At 38.7% G+C, this 26053-nt stretch overlaps 2 protein-coding genes across 6 annotated transcripts in view; one reads left to right on the forward strand and one right to left on the reverse strand.

The window, feature by feature from the left end:
- Window positions 1-19990, forward strand: part of LOC106842352 (protein eyes shut homolog) — a 1064587-nt gene extending 1044597 nt beyond the window's left edge. Inside the window, exons 33-34 of the mRNA XM_070516721.1 lie at window positions 10304-10465; window positions 15638-19990. Coding sequence (XP_070372822.1) covers window positions 10304-10465; window positions 15638-16827 — 1352 coding nt within the window. The 3' untranslated portion in view covers window positions 16828-19990. The remainder of the gene's footprint in view (window positions 1-10303; window positions 10466-15637) is intronic.
- Window positions 19991-23024: 3034 nt separating this feature from the next.
- PHF3 (PHD finger protein 3) overlaps window positions 23025-26053 on the reverse strand; it is a 76306-nt gene continuing 73277 nt past the window's right edge. For all 5 annotated transcript variants that reach the window (XM_044776944.2, XM_044776942.2, XM_044776939.2 and 2 more), the window contains one exon: window positions 23025-25881. In XM_044776944.2, the coding sequence (XP_044632879.1) occupies window positions 23765-25881 (2117 nt within the window). In that variant the 3' untranslated portion in view covers window positions 23025-23764. The remainder of the gene's footprint in view (window positions 25882-26053) is intronic.

The following is a 26053-nucleotide window of genomic DNA, read 5'->3' on the forward strand; positions in this document are numbered from 1 at the left end:
ACATCAAGGGGCTAGAGTTTGACGGTGGCCTTTTTTGCAGAAGTGTGAAGACATCTCTTCCTTTTTATATTGTGCTGGTTTCAAGATTATTGAGTCAGTACTTCTTTAAACCTCAATGCCTTCCAGAATCTTTAATAAAAATGACTCTTCTAGTGTTGTTAACTGCAGCCTCTTCCACTTTCCCGTGCTGAACTTGAACTTGGGTATATATAACTTGGGAGACAACTGGGCATAAAACTAGCAGACCGATCCAACCAGCAAATACCACGCAGCCCACAAAGTCCACCTTGCCCTTCCACCTGACAACTTGGAGACTTGGTTACTGGGCAAACTTGTCTGCCTGACTTTTTGAGATAAGTAATCTAGGAAACTTCTCAATCTCTTATACAAATAGATTTCTGGCAGACACTCCGCCATTCCGCCAGATGTGCTCAACAGATATGCAACCCATCAGATGATATAGTTTGTGTTCCAGCTGACACTCCTGCCAAACTATATTTGACTTCTAACATCCTAATTTTTTCCTAGAAAATCTTAGCCCATATCAAGTCAGAGGTTATTTAATCGCTGTGCAATGAGATATTACATTTGACTTTTTCTGTTGTCCAAGAGTTTCAGCTCAGTTCTCAAAGCTGAGAACAACAGGTGTCATGAATATCCACCGGTCTAAAAAGAGTTTATGCACCATGAGATTTCACTACTGGAAAAACTAAAATTAAAAAATTAGTGACGATACCAAATGCTGATGAGAAAGTGGAGAAACTAGATCTCTTGCACATGGCTGGCAAGAATGTAAAATGGTAGAGCCACTCTAGAGAACAGCTTGGCAGTTTCTTATAAGACTAAAATATTGCTTGTGTTAGAAATCTATGGATTCCCTAAATCAGATGGTGCATTGTTGCCATCCCAGTGTTGCCACCTCACTAACCAGCCCATCCTGCTTTTTTCTTCACCAGATTGCACTGGCCTGGTACCAGTCAATGCCACAGTTGTTAAGCAGTGGTAAATATAAATATTAGTAATTTCTCTGGGGGTCCTATATATAATAAACAAGGTCATGAAAGTGAGGGTCATGAGCGAAGCTTGTGTAATTTAGAAGTCACCTGAATTATCAGCTATTATTCCTCTCTGAAAACCGCCCCTCCTGAAACTGCCCTCACACTGACCGGTCCTGAGGCTGCTGGCCACAGCCCAGCAGATCAGTGTCCGAAAAGAGGGATGTCAGTGTTCTCTTCTTCACTAACTTACATCGACTGGTAAAGTCTCCCACAGATGACTGACTGTCAGAACGACTTTGTACGAGTCACTGGAAAACCTGGCCGTTTCCCAAATTCTACCTCAAAGTGAACAACAGAGGAAATATTCTGCAGCTAATTCAGTGATGACACATATTACTTCCTGAATTAGAGTTCTTTGCAGGCCTATTTGTAGCTTCTACCTGTCTCCACAGGCAGACCCACTCACATCTAAAAGGCATCAGAACTTTCAGTACTCTATTTAAGCTGTAAAAATTTAATGTACAAAATCATCATAATTCAACAATCAAAAGTATCAGCTCTCTATGCATTGTTTCAAAAACTACAATCATTTAAAGATACACCTTCACCTTTATTAAAATAGATCCATTCCCTCTCTAAAAACACAGGACATTAAAATGCTTGAACACACAGCTTTGAGTTACAAGAATCTCAAACCAGTAAGAGAAACGGGAGATGCCAGCCTATGTGCAGCACTTCAAACAAGGTATTTTGAAAACAAAACAAGCAAGGCCTTATATTAACAACTGGAATACAGAATCTTAAACTAATTAGGACTATGCTTTATTATAAACAGTTATCTTTTGGGAATTTTTGTGGTTCTAAAAGTGCCAAAAGTTTTCATTTGGACTTAAGTGCTATAATAAGTAGATTATGAAGTTTACTTTCCAGCTCTTAAAGTAAATACAGCGCCATTGACGGCCAAGGTTAAATCCTCCTGAAGTGGATGTAATGGTACATAATGCTGATCCCCATCCTCCTTACAGAATGAAAGTACTCCCTCCCTCAGCTGTTGGGAACATTTCTTGCCGGTGGCTCAAAGCTGAGTCCCTCCCCAGGACTGAAGGGAACTGCCTTGTCCAAGGTTACTCCTCCACCCTAGCGACAGCCTGAATCCAAAGAGTGTTTGATGTGGAGGCAATGGGGAGAGGGGTGCCTCAAAGGCCTGGCCACCTTGCCTCAATTTGAAATAACTCTGAAGGGTCAGTCCAGCTTTAGAGATCGCCATGAAATCAGCTGCCACCTTCTCCCTCCCGCCACCTTCACTCTCACACAGGTTTTGTTTCCAAGAGCAAATCTCCACCTCACGGTCTATTTCCTAGGAAGCTCACCCAAGAGAAAAGGATGCAGGAAGGAATTGGAAGGGGCTCCAACTGGCCAAATGAGGAAGAATTTGAGAAACAAAATAATTATAACAATAATAGATTACAACCCACTGAATAAAAATAATGAAACCTTCCTGATATAAAGGAAGGAAGGGAAGGAGGAAGAAGAGAGGGGAAAGATCTCCCTTGCATTTATTTATTAGTAGAGTTCCAACTAATAACCGTATAAGGAATGTCGCAAATAAAGAATCAACAAGTGGCTACCATCTCTGGGGTGACTGATTCCAGCTTGAGTGATCAACAAAGGTTAATGCTGCTGGTAAGTAGAGGTTGGCTGAGGAATAGAATATTGATGTGATCTTGGAATATCTTCCCACAAAATACAAATTAATTACAAATGGAAAAGGGAGAATTTAAAGTGCAGAAACCTTTCAAACACAAATACGAGGTGATCAAATTAATATTACCAGCAGTGCGATAGGCCTACATTGTGTACCTCTTCATGTGCACAGTATCATTTTTGTGGCATTTCTGCAGAGATTACATGGTCTGAATCTGGTCACGCAGAAACATCAGATGGATCTAAGCTGAGGGTCATCCTACAGAATGTAAGCCCTCTTTAAAACTATCAAAACTACGGACAGCAGATAAGACAGAGAAACTGTTCCAGATTGAAGGAATTTGAAAAGACATGACAACCAAATGCAACACACATTCCTGGAGGGCCTCCTGGATCAGAACAGAAAAGACACTGTTGGGACAGTCAATAAGATCTGAGTCAGGTCTGGGGGTTGGACGGTAGTGTTGTACCCGTGTTGATTTCCTGATTTGGAGGTTTGTGTGCTGGTTATATAAGAGAATATCCTGGTTTGGGAGAAATAAACACTGGAATGTTTAGAAGGGAGGGGGCATCACATCTTTAGATTGCTATGAAAAGGTTCAGGAAAAGACTAATAATGATAAATGGGGTGTGTGGCGCATGCATGTGACAGAGAGAGAAGAAAATTCAATAAAATAGAAACAACTGGAGGATTGGGGAAGGAGCTATGGGAGTTCTTTTTATTATGGCAACTTTTCTATACATTTAAAATTATTTCAAAGTAAGTTATTAAAAATTGTTTTCCTTTTTGTTTTCATCATATACCTGTTTTTATAAGCACTTTCAACACTTTTAACTGCCTCTGTTTTCATTGGACAAAATGATTTTTTTAAACATCTCAAAAATACATTCAGACACAGCAAGTATGGTAGACTAAAAACCAAACAAACCAAAGCCTTAAAGTTGCAGATTAAACCGATCCTGATAAGGTCTAGTGCTACCTGTTACTGATGGGAAGGCAATGTTAGCTTGTTTTTCCTCTGAATCATAGCTTTGTATACATCTGTAAATGCGTATATAGTATCAAGCCCTTAGTATTTATTGAGGCTTGTATTATGGCCAAGTATATAGTAAATATTTGTAAATGTCTCAAACGTTTTGGACAAGAACATGTATTGGGAAGTGCTGTGTTCTTTCTGCCCATTTTACCAAACTTGTTGATTGTGTTGTTTAAATCTTCTGTATCCCTTACCGATGTCTGTTGCTTGATCTGTTAACTACTGAATTCCAGATCAGACATCAGCCTACTCAATTACCCCCTTGAAAGTTTAAAAGGTATCTCAAATGTGTCCAACTTGAGCTCCACATCTTCTCCAAAAACTTGCTCCTCCCACAGTCTTCCTCATTTTAGTTAATGGCAACATCACCCTTCCAGTTTCTCATGATAAAAACCTTGCAGTTTTCCTTGACTCCTCTTTCTTTCTTCCCACATGTGATCTTTCAGCAAATCTTGTTGACTCTACCTTCAAAATATATTTAAAATCTGACCACTTTTTCCTACCTTCATTGCTATTTTTCTGATCCAAACCACCATCATTTCATACCAGTGTTATTGTAATATCCTTGTAACAGGGAGACCCCTGTTTTCACCCTTGTTTTTGTCGCTCTATTCTCAGCGCAGCAACTAAAATGATATTGTTAAACTTAAGTCAGATCATGACATTCCTCTGCTGAAAACTTGCTAGTGATTTCCAATCTTACTCTCCGCAAGCCAGAGTCATTGTGATGGACTTCAGAGCTGTACATGTGTATACAGACAAGTTTCCACAAGTCTTTCAGGTTTCTACACAACTTTTGAGCAGACACACTGGCTGCTTTTGTTCTGGATTGTCTTTTCAAGTATGTTTATGTAGAAACCATCCTTGGGAGATAGAGATAGTGCCTTCCTTTGGAGCAAAAAGCCAGTTTGCTTACAGCCTTGGAAGATAGAGATGTCTTCCTTCAAAGCAAAGAGCAGGCATGCTCACTGCCCATTATAAAAGATTTGTTTCTCTAAGCTCAGATTTCCTCTGCAAGCAACCCGCTGCATGTGTAGGTGTCACCTGGTCCTCTTCATATTTTCCCAAGAGAACTGGGGTTCATGGAACTCACACAAACAGTCTGAGACTCTGGCTACTGCTAATGCTGTAACAAACTGTCCTTTGTCTCTGACGCAGGAGTTTCATGTCTTCTGCTATCATCCATGAAAATGTGGCAGGCTAATTATTAGCTTGCCAGTAGGTAAAATCTCAGATCCTTCACAGTTGGTGACAATACAATCTGGTCCCCATAACCTCTCTGACCTTCTCACTTAAAACTCTCCCCTTCTGTATTGCCCCTCCAGTCATAATGCCCTTCTGCGTGTTCCTTGACCATAGCAAGAACCCTCCCACCTCAGGGACTTGTACTTGTTATTCCCTTTCTCCCCAAGAATCCACACAGGTCATTCCTGCACCTCCTTGAGGTCTTTATTCAAATGTCACCTTCCTTAACCCACATGCCACACAGCCTAATTTTTCTCTCTAGGATGTATCAAGATCTAACATACCATGTTTATTTTGCTTACTCACTATCTCCACTCACAAAGATGAAATCACCAGGAATTTTCATTTGTTTTACTGTTATATCTCTGACAATCAGCCAAAACTCCTCAAGTCTACTCGTGGGAACCTAGTGAAAGGTTAGCACAAACCTTTGCCTATGGTGAGATAGGGAAAGCTGTCAATGGTTAGTAAATCTAGAAGATGCATAACCAACTAGGAAGCACTAATTTGTGGTTTCAAAATACATGTGGAATATTTTCACCATAAATTGATCATTTTCGGAGTCAGTAGGCATTTGAGAAATAATTGGACATAACTCAATGACTAAGCAACGGGTATGGCCACCTCAATTTTTCCCTTGGCTTTTTTTTAATCCATATAAGAAACATTTAAATCACATAGAACTTAAGTATGTTTTCTGTTCTATCTCATCCCTGAAGCCTGGTAAACAAAAAATATACCTCTTTTTAAGCAATATCTCACATCAATATTTTGAATGTGTCATTATTAGAAAATTTAATTCTCCCAGTACTTTCTACTTATGACTGAATACTTAATCTAATAATAAGCTATTAGAGCTGAAGCAAGCCTTTCCCATTATATAAAGAAAAAAATAAGCATGTATTGAGTATCTTTTCAAAATATGCAATGTCAGAGCTAGTAACAAAATCCATTTCTTTTGGTTTTTAGTTTACTCACCTTTACACATTGTTTCCTACACATCACTTCTTTGGAAAAGCACTGGCTAGGAAGTCAGCTGTTTTCCAATGAGCTCACATGTGCACAGAGAATTCTCGGTTCTTGGAGGTTTCCGCAGAAAACTCCATCTGAGACACAAGCCCAGGTCCTTCCTGGTTGGAAACAGAAGGTCCTCTGATCATGCTGCTCTTGACTTCTTTCTTTCATACCTGAGACCCCTCCCAGATGTTCAATCCAGCCAAGGTAAAGTGATAAAGCCAGATAGGTACCACCACAAAAACCTAGTCTGATAGGTGCTTACTGTCCACCTTCTTTATTTGGATCAACATTTCTCACAAACTCTTTCTCAAAAGGGAGAGGGTAGAGAAAAGGTTATGTAGGGTGTTAATTTGAAGATGATGCAAACAAATGAAGACCTAATAACAATAATAGACAAAAAGGCCAAACTATTAATTTTAAAAAATTAGCAATCTTCTTATAAAATAAAGCTTTATCCCTACCCCATTCACAGTAATAAGATCCTCATGAATTAAAGGCCTATATATAAGAAATACAAAATTCTACAATACGAAAAATAAAGGAGACTATATCTATAACCATGGGCTGAGTAAGGCTTTCTAAAACAAGACATAACAAGTAAAAAGCATAATTTAAAACACCAAGAAGTTTGGTGAACAAAAAATTAAATTTTTTGATTAACAAAACATACCATAAACACACTCGAAAGAAAAATGACAGGTAAGAGAATATGTTTGCAAAATAGATAGCCAGAAAGGATTAGTAGCCAGTATACATTTTTAAAAACTTGAAGTCCAATAGAAAAACATGCAACAGACATGAACGGAAGAGTCACATAAAACTCAAATGGCCAATATTAACACAAGCAGCTCAATTTCTCTTGTAATCAGTAAAATGCAAATTAAAAGTTTACCCCTCTGTGATTGCCTAAAATTAAAAATTTTAACAATTTCAAGTGTGGGTGAGGACACAGATGAACATACTCTGCCATCCACTGGAGGCTGGAGCATCAATTGGTACAGACGACCTTTGGAGGGTACTTTGGTGACATCTATTAATTCCAAAAATGCACATACACTATGATACAGAGATTCCATTTCTCACACATTTACACATGAGAAATTTTCTCACATGTTTATGGGGAGGTATAATCAAGCATGTTCAGTGCAGCAGTGTTAGTAATGACAAAATAATTTTAAGCAATGCAAGTGCCCATCAATAAGGGAGTGATTTAATAAATTGTGATATAATTAATCTAAGATAAACTATAGCATCTCCAGGAGTAAAAGGAGGCCAATATATCTGGATCTTAATGAACAAAGAGGAAAGTGGACAGTCAGGGCCACCACTTTTCCATGCAGGTTGTTCATTGAACATCTCTAGGGAGCACTAGTCATATAGACTGAAATATGAAAGGCATCCCATGGAGTTGTGCAGTGCACCATCTGCACAATAGTACATGGAGGACCTGCAGATGGGATGATGTTGGGGATTAAAGAGGAAACCAAATCACGCAAAGCTTCAGAGGCCACGGTAAAGAATCTGCGTTTTAGTCTAACAAAAATTCCTCTGGCAGCTATATGAAATGAATTAGAGGGGGATAAGAGATGAAGTAAAAGATTGATCAGGAATGTATTGCAATGATCTAACCAAGAGACGGTAGCAGCCTCAACCTGGAAGGTGGCAATGGAAATGGAAAGATGTGAGCAGATGTAAGCACATCATGCAGGTAGAATCTACACGATCTGTTGATACATTAGGCTAGAAAACGGAGAGGAAGTGTTGGAGAGAGTGTAATCAAGATTACGACCAGTTTTCTGTATGGAGTCCTGAATGGATGGTGGGTGCATTTACTAATCCGAGGAAGGCTGGGGGAGGAATAACTTTCAGCAGTAACATTTCTAACACGTTCGGATTGATAGGACTTAGAAGCAACCAAGGTGCCCTTTAGTAAGTGAATGGATAAATAAACTGTGGTATATGATGGAATATTATATATTATGTATTATTCAGCACTGAAAACAAATGAGCTATCAAGCCATGAAGACATGAAGGAACCTTAAATGCATATTACTAATGGAGAAAAGTCAATCTGAAAAGGCTGCAAGCTGTGGGACTCTAAGTCTGTGACCTGCTAGAAAAGGCAGAACTATGAAGACAGTAAAAATCTTGGTGGTTGTCAGGGGTTGGGGATGGGGGGAGGGAGGGCTGAAGAGATGAAGCACAGAGGATATTTGCAACAGTAAAACTATTCTGTATGATACTATAATGGTAGATACATGTCATTACACATTTCTCAAAAATCCACACAATATACACCAAGCATGAACCCTAATCTAACCACGGACTTCAGATGATAATGATCTGTCAACACAGGTTCATCAATTATAACAAATGTACAACTCCGGTGCAGGATGTTGATAGTGAGGGAGGCTGGGGAGAGGGGAAAAGGGAAGTATGTGGAAACTCTGTACTTTCTGCTCTGTTTTGCTATGAACCTAAAACTTCTCTAAAAAAATCAACTCTACTTTAAAAAATACCATGCAAGTATTTAAAAGAAGCAATAGGCAAAATACGTTAACATCAGAGTTTCATAAATTATTGAGTGAAAAAGGTAAGTATATTATGCATAGTTTATATATAATTTCATTTATGTGAAATAAATCAGGTACTGGATATATACACACATTAATTGTGTGTTTACCAAAAAATAAAGTCTGCCTATATATTCAATAAACTGTTAACAGTGGTTCCTGAGAATGAAGAGAGGAGAAAGAACAATGGGATTTCATTTTTTTACTGTAGACTATACTGTTTAAATGTCTTATAATGAACATGTACTACTTTAGTAATACTTACAAAAACAATTTCAAAAGGACATCTACTTTTTTAACCTTCCTTGTATTTTTTTTTTCTTGGTGAGGAAGATTGGCCCTGAGATAACATCTGTTGCCAATCTTCCTCTTTTTTTTTCTCCCCAAAGCCCCAGCACATAGCTGTATATCTCAGTTGTAGGTGCCTCTAGTTCCTCCATGTGGGACACCACCCCAACATGGCTTGATGAGTGCTGTGCAGGTCTGCACCCACGATCCAAACTGGCAAACCCCTGGCCGCTGAAGCAGAGCATGCAAACTCAACCACACACCAGGCCAGCCCCCATCCTTGTATTCTTAAAATAAACTGTAATTCAATGTTTATGAAAATACAATCCAAATAACACCTATGTCAGAAACACCTGGGTGTTTATTAAAAATATACTTCCTAGACCCTACCTCAGCTTTAATGAATCAGACCCTCTAGGGCGAGGTATAGGACTTTGCGTTCTTAACAACCACACCGGGTGATTCCCACCTCTACCATTCTGAATTGCAGTAAGTCCAAATGAATCATGTAGTTGTTTAAAAATCAGCAAATGCCAACGTTCCTGGACAAACACCTACCAGTTTCCTGTCAATCTAAAAATGAAAGACAACAGTTAGTACAGGCCTGGTCCAGAAGGAGAAAAAGCGAAACAACCAGCTTCGTGGCTCAAGACATGCGGTGAAGCAGCACACACTCTAAGAGGCACTGTCATGTCAGAACAGAGGAAGGCAAACTTCATACAGATTCCGTAACGAGAGAAAAACTGCCAGATGTTCAGAACTTTCTTCCCCCTCTCAGAATTCCCATCTGGTCAGTTATCCACAGAAGCAACAAGTGATATCTGGGGGACTGTTAACCTATAGAATGTTTCTACTTCAGCTCATACTGAAATGAATGTTCTCATGCTTCACATGAAGCAAACCCCGAGAGTCAGCACTTTCTGAAGAGATGTGGATTAAATTATTGTCAAGTAAACTGACACTTATTTCCATTTTTACAGCCACTTAAAATGTATCTTGACTTGATTACACTCTACATTTTAATCAGAAATGCAGAAACTGAAGAATAAGTCATATAGTGAGGTCTTCTTTCTTGCACTATTTGAATCATCTTTTTGAAAGCATTATTAATGTAAGACGTGCCCAAGAACCTCACATTCCTGAGATAAGAAGACATTCTCAGAATCTCTGCATCTGACACCTCTCTACAATGCAGTGCAGAGCCACAGTACCAGCCACAAGGAGCAGAGTCAGCAGGAGTGACAGAAAGCTTTTCAGTACTTGGCCCCGTTACCAAAAGCTTACAGTTAGTGCAATTAGAACAGTTAGTTATCAAGGTACAGTGTGTTCAGCTAGAAGTAACTCTTGGAAGATAAGGTAAGTTCTTAAAGGACAAAATGATGTGTTTACTGCATTTCTGAGTAATCCTGTTTTTGAAACTTGGGTTTTGTTTTGTTTTTAGCCTTATCTGTAAGTGACCCGTCTTTCAGAAGCCATGAATTATCCTGGATGTCTTTTTCTTCCTTTCGCATTCGAAAAAGGACGCATATTCAATTGCAGTTCCAGCCTCTTTCTGCAGATGGCATCCTATTTTATGTGGCACAACACTTAAAAGCACAATCAGGTAAAGTTGGTAGGATCTTTGTTTGCAGGAAAAAAAAATCTTAATGAATTCCTAATAGCCTATTAAGTAATGTACAATGGACTATTTTAATTTTAAGTTACCTAGCCAATAAAATATGTGAACACTTGAACTTTTATGCTGTATCGTCACTGCAAGTATGTTTATGAATTGACTCCCTAAATATGTTAATAAAATAGCAAGAGCTTTGTTAGAATTAAAGTTAACAAAATCCAAGCATAGTGTATGCTCAACTTTAGAACAACCCCATCAAAAAAAGAAATTGAAGCCATGCATGATAGTCTGATGTCAAAAGGGACAAAATCTGAATATAAAAGATAAAGGAAAGGAAGGCATGGCTGATATATTTCTAGAAAATTCATTCACACTTATAGCTCCAAAATATTTTAAATTGTTCTGTCATCTCAATAGTAAACCTAGGATCTGCATTCCAAAATAAGTTTATAAAAATCATTTTTAACTATTAAAGTTGCATAATTATCATAAAACAATATGCAATAAAATATCCAAGTAGTATGCTCCAATTTGAAAAATTGATCTTTGTGTTTTTATTACTTTATTCTTGATTTTCATTTTCATATCTGCCTCCAGAACTTTGACAAAGGCATTTGCATAGATACATTTCTACTTCAAAATATTTTTAAAATTTTACATTTAAGCTTTTCTTTTATCTTGTTTCTCAGAAAATGAAATTTTGGTATTGAGAAATAATTAAATCTGTTTATTTTGTTTCTCATAGTCAACAAAAATGGTGCCCTCATTTTCAAATCTAATCTAAGTAGTTTTTTTAAAGGTATCTTACTGTGCTGCTAAATGATGAGAAGATCAGATAATCAGACCAAAGTGTTTCCATCTCAATGCACTGGTGAAATACCTTCAAAATAATTTCAAGGAGAAAAGATGATCATTTCAAAGAAAAAAGATAACATGATTGACCTACAAAATATACCTTCGAAGATATTTGTTCCCCTGAGATTTCATATTTGGTTTTAAATTCATGATTAATTTAAATCTCCCTGTGAAAATGCCAAATGGGAAAATCACATGCAAACAGAAAATTTCTGTTTATAAATCAAGAGACATTAAAAGTCAGTTTCAGTTATTTTACTCCTAAAAAACCCGAAGTTAACCTTTGTATGATAATGACAGAAAATCAAGGGATATTCAGGCCATTCTGTCACTGGCCGAGAATGTTGTACCATAGTTTTATAATCAGTACAGTGGATATATATTTGTGTTTACGTATAGAGAATCAAAAGCTCATACACACCAACACACACAGAGGGGTAAGAGCACATGTTCTTACATCTGTTATTAAATGGCATTGTATTTCAGGTGGTGACAGTCAAGATTTTCCTTTTTTTCTGCCATTAGATACTATTTACAAAGAGAGCTGAAAACAGATTTACTAGTTTCATGTAATGATTGGTGCTGTGTCTGACACTTACGTAAGGAAATCATGAAAACTTTAAAATAGTACAAACCTAAACTTCACATTCTCAGCCTTAGATTGACCTAAAGGTAATCATCAGATGAAAGGCATAAGCTCATTAGCAATCAGGTGGTGTAATCAAGTGATGAAGTAGGCTTCATCTATTCAAGGTTGCACAGAATGCAGGTGGCTGTCCTGTACTTTGTACCTTTCCGAGGAGCTACCTCTGACAGATTCCAGCTCATCCTCTAGTAAGAGGAGCTGTCAGTTAAAAACACCCACACACTTAATGCACAATGCCAAAACCCACAAATTTAGATTTTCAGCAGCCAATTAGGTTTTCATATGTGGAAAACCAAATTCTCAATTAACAAGGTTTCTGTGTCTCCTTAGAGCTTAATAATTTGAATCATCTCAAATAGTGTAAAACTTAAAATAATTTGAAAATTATCCTAGTTGACTTTAGATCTCTGACTTTGGAAAGAGATTTTAAAGAGAGAAGTCCTTGGCACCTGCTTATCTGTTTCTGCTATGTATTTAATACCTTAACATGAGTTTTTGGACACATAAAAAATACCAATATTATGTTAAGCACAAATTAATCACAGATAGCCTGAATTCATCTTGATATAGTTACAATCCTCCCAGACAAATGTGTATTTAAAAAGCCTAGTCATCCACAACGTAAAGTTAAAGCAATTCAAACAATAAAAGACAAATAAAATTAGTTAATATTACCTTTGCTTTCCTTCTCTAGAGAAAAATATAAAACTTCCCTAATAGGCTGCACCTGTATCTCTTCCCAAATGTTAGGTCCTACAGGTCTCTTTGACCTGTGATGTGCACTGGGGAAGGCAGGGGATGGGTGTGGGCAAGGGCGGCACGGAGGGAGGGCCCGGCCCAGGCACGGTAGTAGCCGAAGTGAATTCATTCATGATCTTTCAACCATTTACGAGCTGTTCCTGGTAAGGACTGTCCACTAGCGGTGGACTTTTAACATTTACTTTAATGTCAATCTGAACTCATGACTCGTGACTACCGCACCATATTCTAGTCAACTAAAAGGCCCGCATGACAAAAAGTTGCTAATTCAGCTACAAGAGCAATTTTAGCTTCCAAGGCCACAGAAGGAGAGAAACCCCACTTTTTTTTTTTTTTGCCAACTCTTCATAAGACAAGAACACAGCAGCAAAGCCATGTTACAATAAGCCTTCCTTGGCAGTAGCTACTCTCCTTGCTCTTCCTGCTGGTTGGCAACTTGACCAGCGATGTCGCAGATCCCAGCTTCAGCCTTCCGAATCAGTTTTTAGATTCTTTTTATTCCAGTGTAGCTCTTCACTGTAAGATTGTTTACTATAGGACACTCTACAACACAAGTAGCAAGAAAAACTCCTTCCATAATCCTGAGAAAGAGAATTGGTTTGTAGCCACTGGCAGGCCACAAAGTATACTCAGAATGCTATAAATTTTTAAAACTTAATATCAATTATGTTTCATTGTTCTAGTTTCTTGTGGTATAAAAAATTTAAATGATTCAATTTGTATTTAATTTTTTCTTATATAACCTAAGTGTATAATGCTGCTTCTCTTTCCTTAGACTTAAAATGCTGTTGATGTTAGAAAATAAACTTGAGTTTTTTCCATTTGTTAGGAAGCTTTTGAAAAACAATTTACATATTATTATGTGAAAAAGATGTTTTATTTTTTGCTTTCAGCCAAAAACTAGTATTTGAAAAATACTCCAAATCATCTCACCTCACCTTCGTGTAAAGGTATTCTTAATTCACCAATTATTTATTGAGCATCTAATTATGTGCCCAGTGCTGTGCCAGGTGCTGGGGATAAACTATCAGCCAAATCACACACACACCCTGTTCTCATGAAGCTTCTGAGCTGGTGGATGAGTCAGCTACTAATCAGATAATGACAGATGTAATAACAGAGATTATATTGACTAGAAATTCTCTCTGACGAAAATGATTAAACCAGAGAATCATACTTTGCATGGGCTCGTACACTTCTCTCAGGTGGAAATGTTAGGAGGACGACCCTAGCTGCCAGGTCTCCCCACCGACCTGCACGGTCTGTGCGGACCAGCAGGGGGAGCAGAAAGGACGCTGTTTGCAGGAGGGAGGTGAGACAGCGCCGCATTGAGGAAGCGGGAAGAGGAGAATAGTAGTATGTGCCAAGAAACTTCCCTGGGAAAGGAAAGGAAAGAATGTTTTACTGGTTGTGAAGTGCTAGGGGGAAGGGAAATGCTGTCTTGAGGAAGCTTTCTGCATGGTTTGTTGCGTAGACCACTTGGCTATGGTCTCGAAGGGCTCCCTTCTTTTCCCAGGCATGTGGAGTTGCATTTACTTTTCCTCTGGATGCCTCGCTGCAACTTCATACACATGCCAGGTCAGATTTGTTCACACATGCCTGTACAATTATAAAGTGAGATAAATATTGTGAAGGAGAGAAACATATTGCTATTAGTCACTAATAGGAAGAACCTAGCCAACTCTGGGGAATCAAGGAAGACTTCACTGAGGAAGAGGCGTTTGATCTGGGACCTGAAAGGTAGGTAGCAGTTACCTAGATGAGGTGGAGGAGCATCGCAAAAAGAAAACATGCACAAAGGTGATGAAAGCCTGACAAGGTCAGTGTTGCTGGAGTAAAGAGGAGGAATGGGGCAATACACTCCAGGTCAAGCTGGAGAGGGGCCCAGAACCCACAGAGCCTGATGGCTATGTAAAAGATTGTAGGTTCTTATCCCAACAACAGTGAGTGCCATTAAAGGGTAGCATAATGACAGACTTTCATTTGAAAAGATCACTTTCACTTCAGCGTAAATTAGAAAATTAATCAGAAAGGAAGGAGAGTCCGGAGCCTCTAGCAATAGATCAAGCCAGAGATGACAGTAAATTTAACTAAGGTGGCAGGAGCGAAGCGGACAGAATCGAGATGTTTACAATGAACAACATGCTAATAAATCATGTGATTATCGACTATCTTGTGATAAGTTATGTGTGTAGCAAAGAAAGGATGGTATCAAGGATCACACCTAAATTTTTGGTTTGAAAAACTGGATGAGTCACTCAACTCACTGAGTTTAGGTAGACTGGAAGAAGCCAGGCGTACGGGAGGAGGTTAACAAACGGAGACATGAGCTCCGGAGCTTGAGGTGCCTTTAAAACACCGGAGCAGAGATCTCAACTAGGGATTTGTACTTGTGTACTTGTAGTCAGAACTGGATGCCAAGGTCAGGGCTGAAACTTGGGAGAGCATAAAATATAAGAAAGGGTTTTCATAGCACCACTATCAACTGCTCTTATTTCTTTTACCTGCCTCCCCAATTTATGCCAAAAACAGAATCAGTGGCTTGCAGTAAAACATCCAACTTACTCATTTTTACTTTCACCCGTAACTAAAATCATCAAAGCAAAACCTCACTGTAACTTGGTACCACAGTACATTCATTCAGTGCGAAATATTTACAACTAGGGACTACTTATGTGGCCAAATCCTGAACAAAAGAATAGAGGATATGTGTATGAATGTATACCCGCATACTTCTACCTATAAATGGAAACGAAAGTCTCCAACATACTTGTGATCAAGATTTTGTTACTTTCTTTTCCAAAACCAAAACTTATTCAAGCAGCCAGAGAGGGCAAGAGTAGTTAATGGAGTAACATTTTACTGTTCCTAATTAAACTAGTTGTTTTCTTTCTTAACAGGTGATTTTTTATGTATCTCTTTAGTAAATGGTTCTGTTCAACTTCGCTACAACCTTGGTGACAGAACGATCATTCTAGAAACTCTCCAAAAAGTAAATATGAATGGAAGTACTTGGCATGTAATTAAAGCAGGAAGAGTTGGTGCAGAAGGCTACTTGGATCTGGATGGGAAAACTGTAACAGAAAAAGCCAAGGCTGAAATGAACTCCCTGGACACAAATACTGACTTCTATATAGGAGGAGTGTCATCCTTAAATCTTGTAAATCCCATGGCAATAGCAAATGAACCTGTAGGTTTTCAAGGTTGTATCCGAGAAGTAATTATAAATAATCAAGAACTACAGTTAACTGAATTAGGAGCAAAAGGTGGTTCAAATGTAGGTGACTGTGATGGGACAGCCTGTGGGTACAACGTGTGCAGAAATAGGGGTGAATGTGTAGTAAATGGCACGACTTTTTCTTGCCAATGTTCGCCACCTTGGGCTGGAAATACATGTGACCAGTCTGCGTACTGTTTGAATAATCTTTGTCTCCACCAGTCTCTGTGTGTACCCGACCAGTCTTCTTCTTACCGTTGTTTGTGTACTTTAGGTTGGGAGGGAAGGTATTGTGAAAACAAAATTTCATTTTCAACTGCAAAATTTATGGGTAATTCTTACATTAAATACATTGATCCGGATTACAGAATGAGAAACCATCACTTCACTACTGTATCCTTAAATTTTAGTACTACTGAAACAGAAGGCTTAATTGTATGGATAGGGAAGGCTCAAAATGAAGAAAATGATTTTCTGGCAATTGGTCTCCATAATCAGTCCTTAAAAATTGCAGTTAACTTAGGAGAAAGCATCTCTGTACCTGCGATTTATAGCAATGGCACATTCTGTTGTAATAAATGGCACCATGTAATTGTATCTCAAAATCAGACTCTTATTAAGGCCTACCTAGATGACAATCTAATTCTCTCCGAGGATATCGATCCACACAAAAAATTTGTTGCTCTAAACTATGATGGTATTAGTTATCTAGGTGGCTTTGAATATGGTCGAAAGGTAAATACTGTTACTCAAGAGATTTTCAAGAGAGATTTTGTTGGCAAAATTAAAGATGTATTTTTTCAGGATTCAAAAAAAATTGAGTTAATTAAATCAGAAGGATACAATGTTTATAATGGAGATGAACAAAATTAGGTTACACGAACTACTACTGGCAATTATAATCTACAAAATATACATGTAAATGTAGTTATTTTGGCAGTTATTTCTTTGGCACATTGTTTACTGGAAATTGACTGTTTACTATTACCTGAGATAGTCTAAATGCTATCATCTTTTATATAAGCTTACAAAATATAGCTAAAGAAAAGATTCTGGTCATTTTCCCTATATTCAATTTATCTGTAAATATGTTAATTCCTAAGTTTTCACTCCATTAGTTCATTTAGTGTTTATTCATTTGTGAATTGTTTTCAAATAAAATTTACGTGGGAATGAATCAGCATTACATACAAAGAAAAATCAGAAAATAAAAACGCAACTTATTAACTGAAGGAAAAATAAAAATTATATAAGGAAATATAACCATAGTCTATAGTATGGCTCAGCTATGAATAGCTATATGATTACAATAATGTGAAATCTGAATATTGACTTAAACCAAAAATTTTTACATTGACTGTGGGAAGGTGGAAGGTGGGGGGAAGGAGAGTTGGTTGGTGAGAGTTAAATCCTTATCTTCCACAGTAAGTTATCAACTGATATCTCTGTAACAGAAAAAAATAGCTATATGTGCCACTTACAAGTATGAAGGCAAATATCCTAAGAAATGTCTAAAAGAATTCAAAGTGGTTACTTCTGGAGAGAAGAGCAGTGCAGACACTGTCGCATTCTGTTTATAAACCTTGTAAAATTACCATGTACTTATACAACTGATCAAACTTAAAAATGAAACTTCATTCATGTTTAACTTTTCAAGTCTACAGGCCTCAAAATTGGGCATAAAACAGGTTCTGAATAATGCTATTAAAAATTATTGTCCTGATAATATCTGTACCATTAAAAGTATAACTTGAGAAAGTGCACGTTGCCCAAACACCAGTTACCGACACAATTGTGAACAGCATTCTCACCCCCAGCACTGCAGACTGGGAGTCAGTTATCGCTGCTGTCAGCATTTTCAGAGTTTGATATTGATGACAACTTTGGCACCAAAAAAGCAACTGACAACACATAACTGACACAAAGCACTAATAGGTAGAATAGGACGATGTGGAGAAAGAAAATCTTGGTGTAAGCAGCATGTAAAGTTTGAAGGGAAAAATACATAATTATTAAATGGAGAAAAATCTTTAGGAAGAAGACTGATGCATAGATAGCTTCTCAATGCTATTAAGCAGCAAAATTTGCCTGTGCAGGTTCCAGTCTATAAAAAGAAACTAAGTAAGCAATTTACCATTCGAAAAACTTTACAGATTTCTTCTTTCCCTTTTTGCCTTGTTATTTTGCCACTCCATTGCAATCAGAAAACTAGACATTCTTGGAAGGCGCTAGAACCAAAGTTAAGAACTTTGGCACCATCCACTAAGACACAAATTGCCCCATACGAACATTAGAAAGTGTATCAGCAAAATATAATATAATGTAGAATTGCAAAATGTCTATACATTGATTCAAAGGGGGTTTTTGGGGGGGTGAGGGGAGGTAGTGAGGCAGACTGTCCCTGAGCTAACATCTATGGCAATCCTCCTCTATTTTCTTTTGTATGTGGGACACCGCCACAGCATGACGTGATGAGCAGTGTGTAGGTCTGTGCCCAGGATCTGAACACGTGAATCCCAGGCCACCACCTGGCCAGCCCCCCAAATCTAACTTTTAAAGATACACATTTTATGTATCAAGGAAAGAAAGCGGTTCAATGGAAGGTTACAAAAGCTTACGGAAACTCTGAACCACACCCCCATCACACTGGACCACAGGTTCTCTCACAAGACAGTGGGCTTTTCCTCAAAGCAGCGCTTCCCAAAGTATAGTCCAAGGACCCCCGAGGGCCCCTCGATCTTCTCAGGGGATCCACAGAGTACTTCCTTTCCCAAACGCAGTGAAGCCAAATTTTCTCCATATATTTCAAACAAAATGACATAACGCAAAACATTGCAGAAGCAGATAAGAGAATCTAGCTGTCTTAAGTTAGATGTTGGAGATACACGAAAATGAAAACAAATGACTCTTCTTACTAAACTGATTTAGTTTGGAAGTTATTCTTCATAAAAATGTTGTAGTAAGACAATGGGGTTATCGTTGAACAAATTAACAAATATTTTTAAAATTTGTAAGTTTAATTTCTAATATGCTAAATAATGATAAAATCCACAAAAAGAAAAGCTCTTTAGCGTTCTCAATAATTCAGAGTGTAAACAGGTCCTGAAAACAAAACGTTTGAGAACTGTTGCTTTAAAACGCTGCTGCTCCCAGCTGCAGTTCGCCCTGAGATGTGGCACTCGGCTACCACACTGCGAGCTCCACGAGGCTGGAGGCTGCCGGTGCTCTCACCACTGAATTCCGAGAACCTAGCAAACGTCTGCAGAATAGGCACAAAAACTGAAAACCGCTACCTAGAGATTCTCTTCTAAGTCAACAGGATTTGGTGAAAACATTTTTTTTTACCCTAAAATCCAAAATTTCATGTGGTGACTTATCCACATTTTTCATTTTTGCTATCCTACTGATGGTGTTGAAGATCTCTCGTGTGATACACTTTTCCACCACAAATAAAAATAACGGATCCTGGAAGACCTTTAAGATAATTTTACTATAAATGTTACGATGCTTCTAAAATGAAGCGTTGAATGTAAACAGAAGAACATTTTTTAAAGTAAGGTGAAATCCCTAAGCCAGGGGATGGCAGTAGTATTTACCTTCTTAAAGACTCCTTTTAAGAGTTAGTTCCTGCAAAAAAACATTAGTTTGGGAGGGAAAGTATTCTCTTAACATAAGGAATGTTTTTAAAAGACAGCTTGGGCAGATATATATATATATATATATGTCTGTGTGTGTGTGTGTATATGTACACACACACACACTCAATTATGTCATAGAAGCAGCAAAGGTATTTGGGGATCCTGGGAGGTATAGTGGATTCACAGCCTTTCCTTTACACATGTTGAGTTCTCCCCAATGACTCGGTTCTGCATCTGTAAGATGAAAAGCAGTGCACTCATGTTTTCAAGACCCTTCTCGCTATTATGTTTTTCAACTGACCCATTCATGTACCCTCTTGCTCTATACATGAATTACTGAAATTATTTATGAAACAGGAATCAAAGAATCAAGAGTGTTTGGCATCTTTTTAAAAGCAGCAACCAATTTTATTCGTGATTTGCTTTGGGAGACAAAAGTCAAGTGCTGAGTATGTCTACTGCCCTTTCTGTCACCAGTGAGTGGTCACCTGATCAGTTTTAGAGGGATCTGAAAAGATGGGAATAGCGCAACTGGTATATTCGAATGTGGAAATTAAATAAACTATTTGTTTTAATAAGATCTCATTCATTTGCAAGCTCTCATAACGCTTTTAAACTTGATTCATATTCTTCTTTAAAAATACAGCTTCTATTAAAAACTAAGAACAGCTGATCATAAATTTACCACTTAAGTAGGTTTATATGTTAATCCAAACGCATATACACACGTTAACATGCACGCAGTTTAAGTTGTCATTCCATTCTCTTCCCTATTGTTGGTATTATTTTTCTTAACTTTTAAACGTATTTACTATGGCCTTAGATATTTTGTAACTCCAAACACTTAAGATTCATTAGTTCACTCACAACTAAGCTACAATTAGCAAGTCAAGAGCTGTGCTAAATAGAATAATGGCCCCAAAGTTGTCCACATTCCAATCCCTGGAACCTGGAAACATGTGAGATTTCACAGCAAAGGGGAATTAAGGTCACAGATAGAATTGAGGTTGACAATTAGTGGACCTTAAAATAGGAAGATTATCCTGGATTATCTAGGTGGACCCAATGTCATCACAAGGGTCCGTAAAAGTAGAGAGGGAGTCAGAAAGGAGGGTCAGAGACAGCACCATGAGAAAGACTCTGCCCCATGCTGGCTTTGAAGATGAAAAAGAAAGTGGCGGGCCTCTAGAGCTGGAAAAGGCAAGGAGATGCGTCGTCCCCTAGAGCTTCCAGAAGGAATGCAGCCTTCTGACACCCTAATCTCAACTCACTGAGATCCACATCAGACTTCCAATCTATACAAGTGTTAGATAAATTTGTGTGGTTTTAAGCCACTAAGGTTGTAATAATTTGTCACAGCAGCAACAGAAAACTAATAAAAGAGGACTGGAGAGCGAGGATTTGATATGAGCTTGCAGACCTGCACAGGAACCCACAGGGGGCGGGCTGTGTCTTCCTGCTCACTCTGAGGAGTCGGGCTGCTCAGGAAGGGTTCAGACAGGCCGGCGGCACTGGGAGAGAAAGGGTTGTGGAAGGTACCCACAATGACCAGGCTTTGTCCTCTACCCGGTTCTCAGTCCTCAGACTGAGAGATCCCACAACTGCCATGCACAAGGACTGTGGAGAAAAGCAGAACTGAGCCAGTTCCAGCTCTGACAACAGCAGTCTAACCTTGGGCAAGTTTTTCAACTTTTCTAAGTACCAGTTACCTCAGCCCTAAGATAAGTCTCCGCCTTTCAGGCCGACCAAGGTTTCTATAAAGCGCTCTGCACAAGGTCTAACACACAGAGGGTCCCGGGCTTTCTTACTGCCACAGGATTACAAGGAGTGAACTTCCTAGGCAGAGATACCGCCTACACTTTACTCAGTAGAGGAATGTATAAACTATCTTAAGATGGTTCTAAATTTCAAAAAGCATTGAACTGTTTTTAGAGCAAGTTTTCCTTAAAACAGGAGAAACTGAAAGATGAACTTCATATAACTGACTAGCTTGTTTTGTAAAGCTGGTTGTAGGTGAGACTTAAAGACTGAGAATGCCTTTGGGTCTACTATTCACTGAAAACTTCTCTCATTTTCCCTTTCTGTCCTCACGAGTTAGAACCTCAAGCAGTCGATATGCCCAAAGCTGCTCCCCACAACATTATCAACGGGCGGGGTTAGGAGACCTGGTTCTAACATTCACTGGCCCTGTAATCCAGGAGCCAGTCATCACTAATAGCGATCTACATGGGATGTATCAAGATCCAAGGAGATGTGAAGGAAGAATTTTAAAGTAAGCATCACAACAATATGTATAAGAAACAGCTGCCTCAGAGGTCATCGAAAACTGACGTGGAGGCTTTCTTCCGCTCGTGAAGCCATTCCTCTTGTACCCTGCAAAAGAACTCCGGGGTCTGATCAACCCCCAACCAGAGACATCAGTGAAAGCAGACTCACAACACGCACATCTGAAATCAAAGCTAATTTTTTGGATTTGAGGTGGGGTTGTTTTGGTAAAACATTGACAACAATTTCTTCATAACGGTGTAAGAGATGTTGACCTTAGGTTTTGTCCGTTTGCAGACTAACTTGTTTTCTAACAATTTGCAAATGAAAAGTAGACCAAAATTAAACAAACTTTATTTTAATACAAGTCCTCTGTTTCAGAACTTTCATGATGATAAATTTCAGAGGAGAAGAATGACAAAAAAGGGTATAGAGTTGTTGCAAACTAGACAAAATGTGTGGTTTTGAATTTCTGCTCCTCTTCTCTCCAGTGAGAAAAGCAAGGCTGATTCAGTTTCAAAACCTATTTTTAACTCTAATTTTAGGAAAACAAACTTTACCTTAATTTCGTGAAGTCATTCATATTTTTCTTCATTAATATAGGTAAGTAAAAACACTGGTTTTTCTCTTTTTGGTCTCAAGTGTTAGTATCATTTGGTAGCTATTGCTTTAAATTACAGCAATCAAAACAGTATGTCCTTTAGAGTGTAAATTAACTTAAGTGTGGATTAACAATAGCCTCCATGTGATTTGTATTTCAAGCAAAACTAGAATATGAAATTGTAGAGTGACCCCCAAAACAAGTTAGGGTTAATTACACATTTTACAAAAAGATTCACGTTTCTCTTATATACAAAGTTCTGTGGTCTTACAATGATTAGTGTACCAAATTTTGACGGCGCACCACTTTTCAGAAACATACCTAGAAAGTGGGCTTTAGCGGCAGTTTTTCAGCTGTAGTTCTAAATTCTAGCCTCTTCAGAACTACATGACTTATCTCCACAGCCTATAACCTAAGATAAAGAAATCGTTTTTCTCCCTCATCTAATGCTTGACATAGCTATGCCTACGTTCTTGGCTGAGTAAGAGAATAAAAATGTCTGAAGGTAATTAAAGCTTTAAAGAAGAAATTGTTTTACTACCGAATTTCAAATCACACACACAAAATAGGTGAGAAATTCTTTTATCATATTTAGAATCAAAATATCCCTTAAAATATTTACATTTTACAGTAAAAAGGATAGCAAAACACAAGATCATGTACAAGCTGAAGTATTCAAGTTTCTGAAGAGCCAAAAAGGAAAAGGAAAATAATGCCTACCACAAAGCTGTAGTATATGGTAATAAATGCCTTCAATGAGTGGAAATTAAAGCAATAAATGTACTCCTTGGGCTTCTGATTCTTGGTCAAAAATTGCTTAACTAAATGATTAATATAATCTGATTATGAAGTTGCTTGGCTTTTTGTTGCTCCTCTACAGTTTCTGTAAAAACAGTGCAATTTAAAACAAACTTACAGAGCACACGTTACTCTCAAATTAGTCAGTATATAAAGGACATTCACTAGAGGCAGTAAATATATTCCATAGTTAACCATATTTACCAATTAAGAAATAAAACTAAAATTTCTAAGCCTTTATTGCATATTAATAAAACAAATCTTTGAATATACAGCAATGTAAAACTTTTAAAAATATTAAATTCCTATAACTAGGGACAGTGGTGTGAAGAAGGGATGATGAGCACTGGCACAGAGCGCTCTGCACCAACACACAGAATTTATTGTTCTGCAAACCACCAATATTAAAAATTTAAAAGATGGCACAATCCTAGCAGGCAATCGTAAAGTCTGTAAGATACAACATTTAACAGTTGTTTAAATGCAATCTTGAAGCAGCCTGCAAACTTTACCTTTTGCTTTTCGCTCTGTCAGTGTGGTCCCTATCTTTGTGGTACCTATCTCTGTCCTTTTCTCCATCTCTATGTTTACTTTTCTCTCGCTCTTTGTCCTTCTCGTGGTCTTCACTTTTAGGTTTATCTGGTTTCTTGTCTACACTCCTGCCATCTCGGCTTGCTTTCCCGTCTACGCCTCGATCACCGTGTGATGGCCGAGCCTTCTCTTTATCTTTATGCCCTTCCTCCCTGCTTTTTCTGTCTCTGTCCTTGTCTTGGGTTCTGTCTCTGCGTCTATGCCTTTCAGATTCTGGCTCCCATTCCTTTTCATGTCGCTCTCTTTTCAAGTGGTGTGAATCACTATAAAATCTCTGGCGATCCCCTTTACCCCTGTTAAACGGCCTATCCAGTTGCTGTTGGTCTTGCCTACCCCAAGGGTCACTATGGCGCCTTTCTGGTCTCCGAATGTCTTTAACCTGGTAAAAATTTTGTGGGCCTATATACCGTGATGCTTGTGAAAGGGGACCCATCATACGCTGCGGCTGGCCTGCCAGATGAACAACAGGTGGCCAGGGAACCATGGGATTCTGAGGAAAGCCAAAGCCTGGAGGGGGGAGTAACGGAGGTGGCAGATGTGGTGGGAATCCAAACATGCCTTGTGGGGGGAGATGAGGGGGTCCTGGGAATGGAAATCCAGGGGGGCCAGACTTGAGATGCTGAAGGTTGGGCTGCTGTGGCCTCATGGGGGAAAAGTTTGCACTTGTTCTGGGGCTGGTGCTTCTGGAAGCAAAGTTGATGCTTTTAGAAGGAAATTCTGATTGACATGTGTTTCCAAGTTCAAAATGAGATGTTGCCGCTGCCGATCCTCTTCGAAATGGGTGTACAGTTTCAATATTTTGCATTAAAACCTCCTCCTGTAAGGGTTTTGCTTGTTCTGTTTGAGAAGTATGTAGGTTTTCTACTGATGGTGAGTTTTGTGCAACTCCTGAATTATCACTCTGCTGAACACATGAGTTTTTCTCCACAGAAGACAACTTTTCCTCTACATTGACTTGCTCTGTTACATGCTCCTTTTGTAAAAGACCAGGCAGGGTGTGTTTTTCTCCATTCCGGCAACTATCTCCATCTTTGCTTTCTGAAGCCGTGATCTGCTGACTTCGTCCTGCTGCTTGCCTAGGATCCCTTTTCAGGTTGATAAACTGCGGGGACCTTGTCGTAGCAACAAGGTTTTCACTGCAACTCACATTACCATCTGTGTTTCCTTTTCCTACATTAGACCTGCACGGAGAACTAGTATTTGAAGTCCGATTATCTTGCGAATTACTCTCTTGATCTTGTAGCAGCTGTCTTTTTAAGGTTCTCTCTTTACTCTCCACAGTTTCCTCTTGTTTTGACTGAATTGATAAGTTTGTTAAGAATGCTTCTGTAGAAACATCTGGTGGTTTACCTCTGAGACTAAGATTTGTCAATGGCCCAGGAGAAAGGGAAGAGGACCCCATTACTGATGTTTCTTCTCCTGCCACCACTGAATTACCTATAGATTCTGAATGATCATCTACGTTAACCTTTACTTCCTTGGCTTCACTGTCAGCGACTTCCACTGTATCTGTTTTCTCTGCTTTGGAGTTGGCTTGCTCACTTATAAACGGAATTTCTTTAAGAGCGTTTTGTTCTGTCACTGACTGAGCCTGTTCATATACCTGACCAGTAGTGCCCAAAAGGCTCTGCAGTATATCGTCCACTGGAAGAGGTTTGTTTGCTAATTCCAGAGTAGAAGGTTGATTTTCCCAGCCAATCAATACCCCAGGAAGGAACCTCAAAGGTTTTGGTGGCTCCTGTTTGGTTACCTCCACTAAAGGTTCAATTACTGCAGGAAGGTCTTCCTGAAGAGTTTGCTGAGGCTTATTTCTCTGCTTGTGTAATACAGTTGTAAAAGAATTAAAAAAGTCATTTTCTTCCTCTGGGGCATCCTCCGTGGAAACTTCTATTTTGCTTTTCTTATCAGGTGGCAATGCTATCGGCACACTTTCAGGAGTCTCGGCGGTGTGGCTGGCACTAGCACTGTGCTGCCGCTTCAGTTTCTGACGAATAATTAAGCCCAACAACAGATTAGGTCTATGCAGCTCAAGCCCTGTATAAAATCAGAGACATCAATTAACAGTCACTTTCAATCATTAGAATACAGGGTGAAATTTTGCACCTAGCTTCTTATAGCCTAGTAACTGGGTGCCTGTCCCTGTCAAGTCAGCCCTAGAAGGCTGGGTCCTGAGAAAGCAAGCAGGGTCCTTTTCTCACTCTGCTCC

This window comes from Equus asinus, chromosome 8, assembly GCF_041296235.1.
Source record: "Equus asinus isolate D_3611 breed Donkey chromosome 8, EquAss-T2T_v2, whole genome shotgun sequence".
NCBI classification, from domain to species: domain Eukaryota; kingdom Metazoa; phylum Chordata; class Mammalia; order Perissodactyla; family Equidae; genus Equus; species Equus asinus.